Raw genomic sequence first — 15,345 nt, forward strand, 5'->3', positions numbered from 1 at the left:
CAAGCGAGAGAAAGAGCACTCAAAGAAGAGATGATAGTGAGTCTCTATTTCCAGATTACAAAGGACGCACGTTCCTGAGACATTTAACTCCCAACGCCTCAAGCGATCCTTGGTTGGCAGTCTTCTCCGCAAAATCAGCCTTGATATAAACACATTAAGTGGAATATGTTCATTGAACCAAAAGTTTTGTGCCAATATTTGTTGTTGATAGTGTTTATATATTTTTCTGACATTAGTATCCATATTTTTTAGTAAACTGATCCAAAGAGATTAGTTTATGGAGCTAACCAAACGAGGATTATAGTGTTTACTTTAGAAAAAGTAATAGGTTGAATGATAGATGGCGTGCGTGCTTTTTCACATGGAAATCTGCACATGTATTAAAATTGTAAGATTTGAATCATAGAGAAAATATAGTGTATATGACTGAAATTGTGCCATTCCGAAACTAAAGATGGCTAAAATTCTTCTTTGTCAAAATGCATAGATGTGAATCTTATATGAATAGAGTTCTCCATTGCTTATAGCAGTGTAATAAACTCCGTGTGTAAAGGAGAAAAAATGTTATATAAGTGAAAACAAAAATTATGATTTTTTTTCTTGTGTCTATAGGCTCTTCGCAATTTGAAGAAGAAAGAACATATTGTGTGAAAATCTTTGGCTCGGTCAAATTTTATCCAGTTGTTTATAAAACTGTTGTTATCTGATTCATGTAATTTTTCAGTGTTGATTTAAAAGCCAAAAAAACCCATCTATACTGACTTTTTGATATTTTTTTCTGTGATTTGAATTTAAAAAGAGATAAAACTTTCGATAAGTTATGTAAACTCAGAACAAGTATTTAGCTTTAGAAAGCATTTACATGTTTCAAACTTATAATATATACATATATAATGTTTAAAATTATGCATATAAAACCTGTATAAAATGTGCCTAAATATGTTTCTCTTCTTTAATGTGTTAATCGAACTATATATAACATTATTTTAAAATTTCAAAAAGTTTATCACATACAAAAAACCATCAATAAAAAATATAATTCTCCATTTACAACAACAAAAATGAAAAATTATAAACATATAAATTTAAATTAAGAAAAACTAACATTGGAAAAACAAGAAGTTAATGTAAAAGAAAAAAATCGACAAATAATATTATAAATAAAATAAATTTATAAGACACAATCCGCGCGAAGCGCGGAAAAAATCTCTAGTATATTATAAATAAATGATGTGAAACAAGCTTTTTTTTGTAGTGATGCATTCACATGACTATCTACGAGATTCAAAATCAATCGCTACAACTATTATAGAACTGCTATAAAAAAATTAAATGTCACGCAAAAAGCTAACATCTGAATGAAACAAAAGCTGTCTAACCAATTATGTATGGAAGCGGTAGAGAAAAGTCGCACTTCCCAAATAAATTAGATAGTCCCAATAACAATTTATCAGTGGAATGGAATTCTCTGGTCTGATAGAAGATCAAGTATTGATCATGTTTTACCTTAAATTTGAATTTGAATTAAAAAGTTCACCGGTTTTAAATTATTGTAATTGTCAGTGAAAGTAAATTTTAAAAATTCACCGGTTTTAAATACCACATAGTTTTTTTCTGGTGAAAGGTTGAATAAAACACCACATTGTTTGTCTGTTTGATGTACACTTTCAGCTGTAGTTTTGTCTATTTGATTCAATTAACTTGTAATAGCTGGTCCACCTAATTTGGATTAACTTGTAATATGTCTAAGTGTTGAGGTTTTCTATGACTACAACATAAATAATACCGTCCGGGAATTAAATAATATACCACCATCATAATATACATATTTTAGATTTTCATTGTGACGATAATGCATTCATTCTCACTCACACTGAAAGGCAATATAACTCTACCACACTTAAGTATTTGTTTGTTTCTAAAAATCAAAGTACAAAGAAATATGCTGAAAACACAGAAATTATAATATTGATCACCAGTCGTGTAAACCATATAAAATAGTATCAGTTTAAAATATAACATATAAGTATTTTACCTTTGTAAGATAATTTCTAGATGGATTTGGATGTCTATGTAGACAATTATATCTTCCACGTCAATAATAAGATGAATATGTCTAAGATGCATCATGCATCTGTACTTATCTTGTAAGATTTTATATGTTTTTACAAAAGATTGCCTTTTAGAAACAAATCTCAGAGAAACAATTTCCATAATCTCTATTTCAGAAATTAGAGTAAAGAGTAAATTAAAAAATGAAAACAACCTGAGCGCCAGGATTCAAACCTGGACAGGCAAAGCCCACTTAATTTCTAGGAAAGCCCATTAACCACTACAACACTTTCACAATTACGCACAAGCCTACCTGTGATCGTTGTGACGAGAGAACCCTAGATTCACGGTGCTCGTTGCAGTAGTATAGCACAATTGTGTGTACACACACGCTTAGATTGAAACCTCTCTAGTTGCAGAAATGGCGGCAGCTTTAGCTTCCAGACTCACCAAAGGTAAAAAAAAAAAACGTACTCATCTCTTTCGTTTTTTACAGACCAACGCGTTAATTCGATAATTGTTTTTTAATTATTATTTTTTTCTCGTAAAGTTGACTTCTTCCAAGAAAAACAAAATCTACAGTTTATAGTTCATTAGATCTTCTGAGTTTGGTCGGCATAATAAAAAATAAGATCTTTTAGAACATATGTTGTTTGTCGGTTTCAGAAAAAACAATCTCTGAGAACTTAGAACATCAAAGAGTCGAACTTTTTGCTGAACATGTTGTCTTGATATGATTGATCCACAATGTGAACAGGACGTTCACTGCTTGGAGGTCTTACCAATGCTTTCTCCGGTTTGATGAGTTCATCCAGTGGAAGCATCCTTTCTCAGGTCAATATATTTTGCATTAACGAGAGAAAACCCCGTGAATTGTGTGTCCCCTGATGATTGATTTCCAATTTGGCAGCAGCAACAAAGGACGTTCATTCAAATGGGAACTACTCTCAAAGTCGTGGATAACTCTGGTGGAAAAGAGGTGACGTGCATTCAATCTCTAAGGGGAAAGAAAGGAGCAAGACTTGGCGATATCGTCATCGGTTCAGTGAAAGAGGCTGCACATAAAGTCGATGTAAAGAAAGGGAAAGATGCCATACAAAAGGGTAAAGTGAAGAAAGGGAACGTCGTGTACGGTGTGGTTGTGCGTGCTGCTATGCAGAAAGGGCGTGTTGATGGAAGCCAAGTGAGGTTTGACGACAACGCCATCGTTATTTTGGGCATTAAGGAGAAAAAGAAAGATGAAAATGGTAAGGAAAAAAAGAAAAGGTATGCGGGTGGTTTTCACCAACCGCTTGGTACCCGAGTGTTTGGTCCTGTCCCGCACGAGATGCGCCTCAAGAAGCAGCTCAAGATCCTTTCTCTGGCTCAGCATCTTGTTTGAGACTCTATGCACCACCTATTATTATCTCTTTTATATTATGTGACTGTAATCCATCCATCAGATAGACTTCTGTTTTATTAATTAAACTATTTGACAATTTTTTAGTCCCCAACTTTTAATGTCTTTCACGCAATTAGTTATCACTCTATTCCCTAGTTAAAAAAGAAACATTATGAAAATGGAGAGAAGACTTCTAAATGTTACCAGAACCACCCTCTCTAAAGTCTAAACCCCATTGTTTATGTTTTATAAATCAGTTTATATAGCAGCATCCTTTATTAAAGAGTTCGATACCAATATTACTTTTTGTGCAAGAGAACAATAGACAGAAGAATAAATTACACAAAAGTATTAACGTTAATGTGACATAAATTCCAGTTACATTTTCCTTTAGACTTTCAAATTATACCTCTCTCGATTTAACTTCATTTTCATCTCGTAAGATTTTTGTCTAAGTTCTTTCATATCCCACTGTATCCAATTTTTTTTCCCCCTCGGTCAAAATAGCTTGCTCCAAATTCTCTTTGCTTCTCTGCTTAGTGGTTTCAAGTTCCCCTTCTAAATCAGCTCAAACCTGACCAGTAAGAACTATTGGACCAAATAATTGGATAGCCAGATGGGCTTATGAGATATTTAGTAATATTACAATGGAAGTTGGAGAACTTCTCAACTAGTACAATTATACACAACACAATATCTTATATATTAAAACAGAAGTCACAACCTTGATTCATGTGTGATTTTTTAAAAAATAGACCTAATGGACCTATTCATAGAAATTCATACTATATTTTAATTCAGACTAATAATAAATATAATTTTTAAAATATTTTAATCATAGTATCTTTTGATATCTTTTCATTTTAAATATAAATATATTTATTTTAAAATTTTAACAAATCTGTTTAAAAAGATTTTTACAAGATCTTCATTTTCGAAATTATATTTAAATATTTTCACTAATTTTGAAATTAGTTTAAAATATTATTATACATTAATATATTCAGTTATATAAAATGAAAAATAAAAAAATCTATAATATTTTAGTTATTATATAATCATAATCAATCATATTAAATTAAAATTATTATATTGAGCTAAATATAATAAAATTGTATTAAATTTATATATTTATATATTTTATTTTTGTAATTATAAAATATTTATGTTCAAAAATAAAATCTAATATGTTGGTAAGATGGGTTAACATTATCAAACTATATGATACATGTATAAAAATTAACATGTATTTCTTTAAAGTTAATAATATAAAATCTTTGTAACTACTTTAATCATAATATATTTTCATTTTAAATATAATATATATTTATATATTATATTTTAAAAATTCTAATAAATCTGTGTAATATTTAAACAATAACTTAATGTATTTTAAGTTATCGTTTAGAAATGAAAATAAATAAGTTAAATCTTATTTTATCTACTTTTATAGTCATGATCATGTTAAAATATAATTATTATACTAAAATAAATATGATAAAATTATATTCAATTGATAAATTTATAAATTTTATTTTCATAAATATAAACTATTTATTTAAAATATAATATGATGATAGAACGGCTTAAAATTAACAAACTATATAATACATGTCTAAAAATTAACATATCTTACACTTTTATATATATAATAATAAATTATCTAAAATGAATAAGCATAAAAATATTGGTAAAAAAAATCCAGTTTTGAAATACGGGTCAGAATTTAACATAAATTAAATACAAAATATTTTTTAAATATATTTTCTCATGAATATATTAATTTGCTTAATAACTAAATGCAAATACAATAAGATAAATATATAATAAGAAGTAGAAAATACATAAGGTTTAAACAATTAATTAATTATAACATGTAAATTATAAAATTATTGTATTTAAAATAGTTATATAAATATTTAAGTATATGATTAACATTAAAAATATATATCACTTATGTTCTAAAATAATAATTTATGTATAGAAAAGTGAAAACAAACACCCGTGCGGTTGCACGGGTCAAAATCTAGTTGAGTTTAAGTGACCAAAATACTGTGTGTATTGGCAGAAAGATGGGCTCCCCACACCCGCGTTGCTGACTTGGCTTGGGCTCGGGGGCTTTTGGGGCTTCAGAGAATGTAGGGCGAAGATGTTTGTTAGACCAAATTATTTTTACCTTTTAGCCAAAGATTAAAAGGTAAAACTAAAAGATTTTTTTTTAACACTGATTTATTACGATTTTACAATTATGATATAGTCTTTAAACTTTAACCAATAGGTTACGGTGCTTCCACATTTTTTTATTTTTTAATTTTTAATTTTTTTTTTATTTAAATAATAATTAATTATATATATAAATAACAAGGGCATAAGAGTCTTTTGCCACTTAATAAAGAAGGTATTTTTGAAAATGTCTCATTAGTAGTGCTAAAAATGAAAAGTGATACCATGAAAGTGGTAAACATGTAATTTTCCCAATTTTTTAACGCTCAACTCCCAAAATTTCCGCTAGATTTTTGCTAACATGCTCGCATGCAGCGTTAATATGTAAAATTTCTTGTCTCTTCTTTAAATAAGTCGTCTCTCATTCATTCGATATGTTTTTACATCAAAAAATTCAAAATAAAATTCCTCTAAAGTAACCAGTTAGTCAAGAGTCCTTCACAGATTTTAGTTTGTAAAGATGGTTCATGAGTGGCGCATGAATGATCAATCTTGTTTTTTTCATGATGATCGTTTTCTTTTTATTTATTGTAATTAGAACTTTTTATTCTTTTCAGTTTTTTTTTATAAAATCACATAAATAATAAAAGAAATGTCTATAAGTTATATGTTTTATAACAAGATGAAATTAAATGTTCTTTTCTTTTTAATTTTAATAAAAGAATATCAATAAAAGAAGGAAACATCTTTAAGTTTTAATATACATATATTTAGTGTATATATACTAACATATTTTTGAATAAAAAATATACTTCTTTCAAAAGATAATATAATATTTTACTATAAATAATATTTGTATAAACTGATTATGTAAAATCATTATTTTCAGAAAATGAAATATGTTTATATTTTTATTCACATTCATGCATGACTTTATAATAAGATTAAGGGTCATGTTTGCTTATGCAATACTGTACCATTTATCATTTTAGGTTTTTCCAATATTCTCTTTGAAATTAAAATATATCAAAATATAAAAAAAGTCTAAAAATAAGAATAAAACTAAATGCAATAAAATAATTATTTTAAATCTAGTTAGATCAGAAAGAAATATTTCAGGCTAATACATGAAACTCGACATAAATAATGAGTAATTGAAGTGATCCAAATTATTATACTAAAACAGATGTAAGCAACAAATTATTAATTTAGATTAGTATTCTTCTGTTTAATATGCATACGTATAAATTACGAACTACTTAAACTTAATGAATAACTGAAAACGATATATTAACAAATTATTACATTTAACCTTCTCAATATTTGTATATGTGCATTAATTTTGCAAAGATTATCATTTATGTTCACTCATGCAACTTTGAATTAATAAACACTTTTTAATTTATTTCCGAAACTAACAAATAGCTCAGTATACATAAGCTTATGAAAATATTTTATAAATATATAATAATTAAAAATACTAAGTGCAACTAAATCATACAACAAATATAATTCAATTGAGAAGAATAAAATGTAATTCAATATTTTCCAGAAGAAGTGGATCATTCAGATTTTTTTATAAGCAAAATCACATATTTATCTTAAAAAGGTTTATTTTTCATAAATAGAAATTATAAAATACTTAACTTATAAAACAAATCAATTTTTATATATTGTGAACATTTATATATATGCATAAGACTAAGAAAGGGAGAATGGCTTAATTATTCTCTAGAAAAGGTTTTAAAATGCTATTATAGAATATATTTTGTTTTTTTTTTGGTTTACGAAAAAAAATTAGTAGTATAATACTAAAATATCATCAAATATAATATATCGCTGGATCTAGATTTCATCATCTTCCAGATCTAACCGTCACCAGAAATTTAAAAGGAAACAACAAAAAAAAAAAAGGAAAAGAGAGAGAGAATAAAACTAAACAAAATGAGCAACTGAGCAAAACATACAAACACATGGCACCAAACGATAACCATTTCCCATCTTCAAAGCCACCATCCACCGCTCCTCCTCCTCCTCCGCCGATCCCAAATGGATCATCAACAACAACAAACTCTAAACCCAATCCCCTCCCGCCACGTCAGCCTATCCGTCAACAGCTCTACTCCGACCCCCGTAACCAGCAACAACGACGGTGGCAGCGGCCAAGCAACCGCCGGATCTGCTGCTGCTGCTGCTTCTGGTCGATCCTAATCCTCCTCATCACCCTCCTCGTCGCTTCTCTCCTCGCAATCGGACTCTACGTCGTCTACCAGCCTCGTCCGCCGTCGTTCACCGTCGCCTCGCTCCGAATCCACCGCTTCAATCTCACCGCGTCCCCCGATTCCTCCGCCGCGCACCTCTCCTCCCTCTTCAACTTGACGCTGATCACCAAAAACCCTAACTCCCAGTTCGTCTTCGATTACGAGCCGTTGGTACTCTCCGTCGTGACTGATCCGGACGCGATCTTCCTCGGAAACGGCACGGTTCCGGCTTTCTCGAGCGGAGAGAGGAATCTGACTTCGTTCAGAGGAGTCGTGCTGACGTCCACGGAGGCTCGCGAGCTCGATTTCGGCGATGGATTGGGATTGAAATCGGATTTGAAGCGGAGGAGTGGACTGGATCTGAAGATAGTGATGGACACCAAGGTGGAGATAAGAATGGGGAAATTGAAAAGCAAGAGAGTTGGGATTAGGGTTTCTTGCGGCGAGATTAGAGGGAGCTTGCCTAAAGGTAAAGCCGTTTCGATGGCGTCCACTGATAAGTCCAAGTGTAAGGTTGATCTCAGGATCAAGATCTGGAATTGGACATTTTAATTTTTCTTTAAATACTTTCTATTTTTTTTTAGTATACAAAAGGAAAAAAATCGGAATTTTTCATTTGATGTGTATTGTTGTGGTATACTTGAGAGAGTTTGAGAGAGTTCGTCTGTTGTATTGTGGATGAGAGAGTTCACAGTTTGATGTAACGTGAAAGGTTCTTTTATTTTTATTGTATAATGAAAACGTCATTCTTGGTTCCCCCGTCGATCATCCAAGTACAGTTCAGTTCAGTGCAGTTGTTTTTTCTTTCTTTCTTGTGCATTATTCTCTACGTTTTATTGTTATCAGATTCTGGAGCTAGCCCGCTAAATAAATGAAGAAAACTATGATTTCACCGATTTTATTAGTTAAGAAAAAGTTCTGAGAAATTGATTCCCTAAATTTTACAGAAAGATTTAGAAAAAAAATACATATTTCTAAAAAAAATCAAAATCAAAATCAAAATCCATGTTTCATCACAATAACGAACGATAACTGTTTTTTTTACAATTTTTTTTATTTAATGATATTAATATTGTCAAAAAAACTTAATGATAATATTCTGAATCATTAAAGATAATAATTTTCCTAGCATCTAATATGTAATATAAATGCAAAAATACATCATGTTAATAATATTTTTAAGTTTCAGTAAGATTGTTTTAGTTGATTTAACGTTAACTATTTACAACATCAAAAATACATCTTGATATCCATGATTTGTATTATTTACAGGACTCTTGAATTATTATTTTAATAACTTTATCTTTTAAAAACTTAATTTATAAGTCAATTTTGAAAGATAATTATATAGATGAAGCATGAAACTAAGAAATAACCAATCAAGATTTTATAAAACCAAAATCTAGAAATCAAAAGCAAATCTAAAAACCAAAAACTAAAATTTTAAAAACAAAAACTAAGTATTTGACTTGGTTTTTCACATTTTGACATTAAACTAATCTTAGAAAAAACATTGGTGAGAACTTTGAAAAAAATCGGAAATTATTAATTAATCTAGGATTCTTCATGTCATACTTGGATTTTGTTGTCACATGTTCTCATATTTCTCTTCTACCCATGTTATTGCAGCCTTGAAAATATTGAATTGTTGCATTCATTAATTTTATACATAATCAGGTTTTCTAGATAATGTTTATTAGACCCAAAAAAACACACGGTTATAAGATAACGATGATCTCAACAAGGAGGAAAATATTTTCCTTTAAATTCGGGAATCTCGTAAAGTAGAACCGTAATAGGAAAAGTATCCAGATGACATTCTAATCCTAATTATATTGGAACTCTGCTCTTTACGTATATAAATCAGACCACTAAGAAGAACAAAGTACTCGCAACAGATACAATACATGGAGGAAGATGGCACTTTAGTACGAGCAGATGACCCAAAGTCATCTGAATCCTGCCGTCTTTACTTCAAGAGTTTGATCAAGAAGGAAACAACTACTGTTTTGGCCGGATATCAAGTTGCCATCTGCGACAAAGACAACAAGCTGTTGTTTCAGATGAAGGGATCACTTCATGACTCGGCCACTACAGTTCTGGAGGCTGAGCTTATGGCATTGAGACGAGGACTAATTGAAGCTGTGCGTTTAGGGATCACTCATATCTCAGTTTACTGTGATTATCAAACTATTTTCGAATTGGTTAGTTCTTATTTTCTTGGCCGTGGAAGGTTCACATGTCTTTACGTCAATATTGTAATATATCTTTATTTATTTTCAATATTGTAATATATATGTTTCACGTTGAATGTCTTAGGTCATGGGGAGATCCGTGCCTGAGCAGCAAGATAGTATTGCCTTGCTAATGGGTGATGTGCAACGCATCAGACAGCAATTGACATCTAGTATCCCTGTTCTGGTGACCGAAGACCAAACTAAGTTTGCTTATAAACTTGCAATGGAAACTGTAGTTTCGGAAATCAGCATTAATATGCCTCTTGCTCAGAAGATGACTTGCCCTATCTGCTTTGATGATGACTTGGAAGCTCATCAGATGTTTTCTGTTGCTTTATGTTGCCATCAGTTCTGCTTCGAGTGTGTGAGACGATATATAAACGTGGGACTGATGGAGGGAAGAGCATTCGGATGTCCTCATTTTAAATGCAAGTCTAAGCTTACACTTAGAAGTTGTTACAATCTTCTGACACCTAAACTAAGGGAGATGTGGCAACAAAGGATCAATGAGGAATCGATTCCCGTTGTGGAGAGAGTTTACTGCCCAAACCCGAGGTGTTCGGCTTTCATGTCGGAAACCGAGCTCTCTAAATCATCTGAGTCGATGAGAAGTTGCATCAAATGCGATCAACCCTTTTGCATCAACTGCAGAGTTGCATGGCATAGTAACTTGTCATGTGCAGATTACAAGAGACTGGGTCCGAATCCTACAGAGAATGATATAAAGCTCAAAGCACTAGCCAATCAGAAAATGTGGCGTCAATGTGGAAGATGCCAACACATGATCGAACGAAATCATGGATGCAGCAATGTAGTTTGCAGGTATCGTCATCAACTTATATGAATCGCATTCTCTAGCTTTTTATTATAGTTATTATCTTTTTGGAAATTTGGAATTCGATTATATTTTCGCGGAAAATTAACACGGTTAATGGATAGATGTGGGTATTCGTTTTGCTACCAATGTGGAGCTCAATGGACTCAAGGAGGTTGCCCCCATCGAAAAAGGACAATTGCGGCGGAGACTCGTGGAGTTTTGATCATTGTTTTACTTGTATTAGGCATTTTTACTATATCTATACACATGATATAAGACATACGGCCTTGCGCAGAGTAAATTTATATGAAAATTATTTACGAAATATTGTATGAAAATAAAATTTATATTCTTTATCGAATTTATATTTTTGGCCTTTAAATAATTTTTTAAAAACTTTTTTGTTAATTACATAATTTGTTTACTGATGAGCTTATTATATTTTTAATAATATTTTAGGTCAAGAATCTCATACCTACTATTTGGTTACAATTAGGGCTATTCAATATGGTAAAACCGAACCATACCGAACCGAACCGAAATAGACAATATGGTTTGGTTTTGGTATATACCATATAAACCGAATGGATATAATTTTATAAAAACCGTAGGATTTGGATATGGTTTGGTATATAACCGATTAAACCGAATAAACCGAACAAAACCGATTAAAAGTAGAAACATATAAATATGTATTTATTTTATAACAATACATGAAAATCTATTTGTTACATAAGTTAAATTTGTGTTAATAACTATTACCATAATTTTATAGTAATAAATAACTTTAATTTGTAAAACACTTGAACTATAATTAAATAACAATACATCGCAATTCATACATCTTATTTTCTAAGTTAAATTTAGTTTACAATAAATTAATATGAAGATTATAAATTTGATGGACAATAATTAATGGAAAATTTTCACAATTTTTTTCTTATCTGTAAACAAACAGAGTTTCGTGTTCAATTGAAAAAACATGACTTTAATGAACACTGAATATGGAAGAGCGGAAAAACTTTTATTTCATGTTTCTGTTTTGTTTCATATTTTTATTTTCAAAATTTCAAGCTTTGATTTTAGTTATAGATTTGATTATTTTATTTGATGGTAGAAGCATTTTTACTTTTTTGTTCATTTATTTGAACATGTAATATATTTTTAATAAATGGCTGTGTTGACAATATGACTCTAAAATTCATATAATATGATTTCAAACTAAATAATTATGTTTTTTTTGTATAAAACCGAATAAACCAAAAACCGACGGTATATAAACCGAACCGAACCGAAGTAAATATGGATTTAGAATGGTAGTTATATTTTACTAACCGAAATACCGAAAACCAAAAAAACCGAACCTAAACCGAACCGATATCCGGATTGAACACCCCTAGTTACAATGAAACGATGCTAGCTCGGTCTTATATTATGATTTAGCAATTTAAAAGTTAATTATGACTATGAAAAGTTTACGTTCATGTGTCAATCCTATATATCTTCCATATTTTCTCATTTTGTGTCGTTTTTTCATTTTGGTTATTGCTCGATATAAATATTGATTTTTGAGTTTATTCTAATTTTGTTATTTTGTTTTGGTCTGAGATTTAGAAAATATTTAAAATTTAATATTATTAAAGAGATACATACTTAGGATAAGATTCGCCCCTTGTGCAGAATCAATATTTTATATTTATTACTTATATAATTTTTCTGCATAAAATAATAATTATATTTTAAATAACTACGAAATCAGTTATTGTTATGTAATAAATTGGCATGCACATATAAATCAAACGACCGCTCTTGTTTATTCGCAATCATTTTAGGGTAAATAAATCAAGACAATCAATCATATCTATCGAATATGATATATAATTAAATGTAAATGATATTAACATAGATATATTGTATACTTTTAATATGGATATTTATTAAATCTTATATATCATATATGATATATAATTAAATTTAAATGATATTAACATAGATATATTGTATACTTTTAATATGGATATTTATTACATGAGGCTTCTACTCATATGATTTTATGATTATTTGCTTATTTGTGTAACAAAATTTTACACCAACGATTTTTTTAGTGTGGAATGTTTAGTGGTTTCAATAATTTATAATCATTTAAAAAAAACAATGAGAATTTCAAAATTAAAATATTAACTTTTCAATATATGTTCAACGCATATATTTTAGTATGTATTTTCATATGATGTATAGTTTAATTTAAACGATATGAATATATATATATATATATATTAACATAAACACCTACTAAAATAAAATTATTTATTCATATTATTTTATAATCATTTATCTTATTATAGAAAAAAATTTAAACTTTGATCACAAATGTTTATGTGAGACATTTAACAGTTTTAGTAATTTATACTCGTTTTGAAAAAATAAAAATACAGAATATACAAAAAAATCTAAATTTTTATTATATAATTAATATAATTGTGTAATTTATTTTAATAATAAATAATTAGACAAAAATAATATAAAGTATATAGATTGTTAGCAAATCTTTATTAATTAAAATCATTAATTGACATATATATATTAGTCACATTAGGTAATTCCGTATGTTTTATTTAAGTAAAGAGTATATAATAATTTCATTTTGATAAATGAATGGTCCATAATGGACATACTATATAAAATAATATTTCCTAACAATTTAATTTTGGACTAACAAAATTTTTAATTGATTCTCAAGCCGCCACGTAAGTAAAATTAACATTCTAATTACGTGACAACTCAGCATGACACTTTTTTATTTAGTACAAACTACAAATTATAACTTTAAATGTTTTTCTATTAATATATAGGGGATGAACTTTTGAGGTAGTGTACAACTATTAAAAAATCACTTTTTACTTAAAAAGATATCATTAAAAATTATTAATTATTCTACAAAATATCGTTTGTTAGTTTTTGATAAATGTAAAATTTACATTGAAAATATCATCTATATTGAAACATCAAATTTTTTTATAAAGAAGGTCTATTTTAAAATGGATGGAGTAAAAGTTTATTAAGCTAAAACACTTTTTTTTTCCTTTTCGAATGTTAAGAACCAGATTCCCTAGCTCCAGTTAATATATATTTTTTTTAATGGAATGGTAATAAAAAAAATTGTGTACTTAAGAGTATTATGCCTGAACCAGATTCCGAGCTCTAGTTAACTGACCTTGGTGTTGTCATGTCTGATATGTTTCCATGTATCTCATGTACTGAAAGTATTTTTTTTATAGACATCCTCTTACCCTTCCAAATGAAAAACATCATCTGTTCACATCTCTTTCAAAGTGTGTAAATGCACCTCTATTGAGACCCAAGCCATCTCCAATCGATTCAGAAACTCCTCTCAAGTAAACCGTTGAAATCTATTCGCAGATCCAAAGCTTTCTCAAAGTCATCAAACACAGCCATTATACTTTTTTAGAGAACGCAACTTAACATCGGGTAAGACCATGAAATAATGATAAGTTTCCTCGACTTTCAACTTAAAACCAATTGGCAATTAGTAGATTGACCAAAGTCTCTTATATATTACTCAAGTCCCTTTCATATATATCCGATGTGGGATCTTCTCTCCAATACCCTCCCTCGAGATAATGGTGCGTATAACCATTAATCTCGCAGAATCCATTATACCCCCTCCGAAATCATGTTTTGTTTTTTCTAGCGATCTCGGTGGAACTGAGCCTTCTATGGGTCATCAGCTAATGGGATGATCGGGCCACTGTCTGGGCCGGATTAATGGGTCAGGGTATTGGGCCCGCTCTGATACCATGATAAATTTCCTGGGCTTTCAACTTAAAACCAATTGGCAATTAGTATATTGACCCAAGTCCCTTATATATTACTCAAGTCCCTTTCATATATATCCGATGTGGGATCTTCTCTCCAATATGGCTCCGTTGGAGCTGCCTCGGTTTTCATTCACGAAAACAGAGCCGCTTATCTACAAGAACCTCACATCTCAAATTTTTCTTCTCTTCCAAGTTACTATCAATCGAACAAGATGACAGACATTGGGAGCACACCTAAGAGGCGTACTATCTCACCGTATGACCTCACCTCCGGTGACAACCCTGGTGCAGTAATTTCATCCCCGTTACTTAACGGTACGAATTATGATGAATGGGCTATTAACTTGCGTATGGCCTTAAGTTCACGCAAGAAATTTGGCTTCATTGATGGAAGCATTCCGAAACCTCCAGCAGACTCCTCTAACCTTGAAGATTGGATAGCGAATAATCACCTCTTGGTCGGATGGATCAACAAGACCATTGAGCCAAAGCTACGGAGTTCTATATCTACTCGAGAGGTAGCACAGGAGCTGTGGGAGATAATTAAGAAGAGATTCTCTGTGAAGAGCGGCGCACGGCTGCAACAACTTCGCAA

General features: G+C 30.1%; 3 protein-coding genes across 4 annotated transcripts; all 3 read left to right on the top strand.

Moving 5' to 3' along the window:
- The first annotated feature begins 2,254 nt into the window (after nucleotides 1-2,254).
- On the top strand, nucleotides 2,255-3,569 carry LOC103864714 (50S ribosomal protein HLL, mitochondrial). Of its 2 annotated transcripts, none has more exons than XM_009142476.3 (3): nucleotides 2,255-2,507; nucleotides 2,810-2,886; nucleotides 2,963-3,569. In XM_009142476.3, the coding sequence occupies exons 1-3, from the start codon at nucleotides 2,474-2,476 to the stop codon at nucleotides 3,431-3,433; spliced, it is 582 nt and encodes a 193-aa protein (XP_009140724.1). In that variant the 5' UTR covers nucleotides 2,255-2,473; the 3' UTR covers nucleotides 3,434-3,569. The 2 variants fall into 2 exon arrangements, with proteins under 2 accessions (XP_009140724.1, XP_009140725.1); XM_009142477.3 differs by having other exon boundaries at nucleotides 2,966-3,569.
- A 4,000-nt stretch (nucleotides 3,570-7,569) lies between these two features.
- Nucleotides 7,570-8,409, top strand: LOC103864842 (NDR1/HIN1-like protein 6). The gene has a single exon (XM_009142612.1). The coding sequence runs from the start codon at nucleotides 7,570-7,572 to the stop codon at nucleotides 8,407-8,409; it is 840 nt and encodes a 279-aa protein (XP_009140860.1).
- A 434-nt stretch (nucleotides 8,410-8,843) lies between these two features.
- On the top strand, nucleotides 8,844-11,397 carry LOC103864715 (probable E3 ubiquitin-protein ligase RNF144A). Its single transcript, XM_009142478.3, has 3 exons — nucleotides 8,844-10,061; nucleotides 10,177-10,916; nucleotides 11,034-11,397. Exons 1-3 carry the CDS (start codon nucleotides 9,765-9,767, stop codon nucleotides 11,185-11,187), a joined length of 1,191 nt encoding a protein of 396 aa, XP_009140726.1. The 5' UTR covers nucleotides 8,844-9,764; the 3' UTR covers nucleotides 11,188-11,397.
- The last annotated feature ends 3,948 nt before the right edge of the window (nucleotides 11,398-15,345 follow it).

This window comes from Brassica rapa, chromosome A04, assembly GCF_000309985.2.
Source record: "Brassica rapa cultivar Chiifu-401-42 chromosome A04, CAAS_Brap_v3.01, whole genome shotgun sequence".
NCBI lineage: Eukaryota > Viridiplantae > Streptophyta > Magnoliopsida > Brassicales > Brassicaceae > Brassica > Brassica rapa.

Bases quoted from the DNA above. Each gene is read 5' to 3' on its own strand.
- LOC103864714 (XM_009142476.3), top strand. From the start codon at position 2,474: ATGGCGGCAGCTTTAGCTTCCAGACTCACCAAAG. The intron at 2,508-2,809 runs GTAAAAAAAAAA...CAATGTGAACAG, and splicing joins AGCTTCCAGACTCACCAAAG to GACGTTCACTGCTTGGAGGT. The intron at 2,887-2,962 runs GTCAATATATTT...CCAATTTGGCAG, and splicing joins GTGGAAGCATCCTTTCTCAG to CAGCAACAAAGGACGTTCAT.
- LOC103864715 (XM_009142478.3), top strand. From the start codon at position 9,765: ATGGAGGAAGATGGCACTTTAGTACGAGCAGATGACCCAAAGTCATCT. The intron at 10,062-10,176 runs GTTAGTTCTTAT...TGAATGTCTTAG, and splicing joins ATCAAACTATTTTCGAATTG to GTCATGGGGAGATCCGTGCC. The intron at 10,917-11,033 runs GTATCGTCATCA...GTTAATGGATAG, and splicing joins TGCAGCAATGTAGTTTGCAG to ATGTGGGTATTCGTTTTGCT.
- LOC103864842 (XM_009142612.1), top strand. From the start codon at position 7,570: ATGGCACCAAACGATAACCATTTCCCATCTTCAAAGCCACCATCCACC.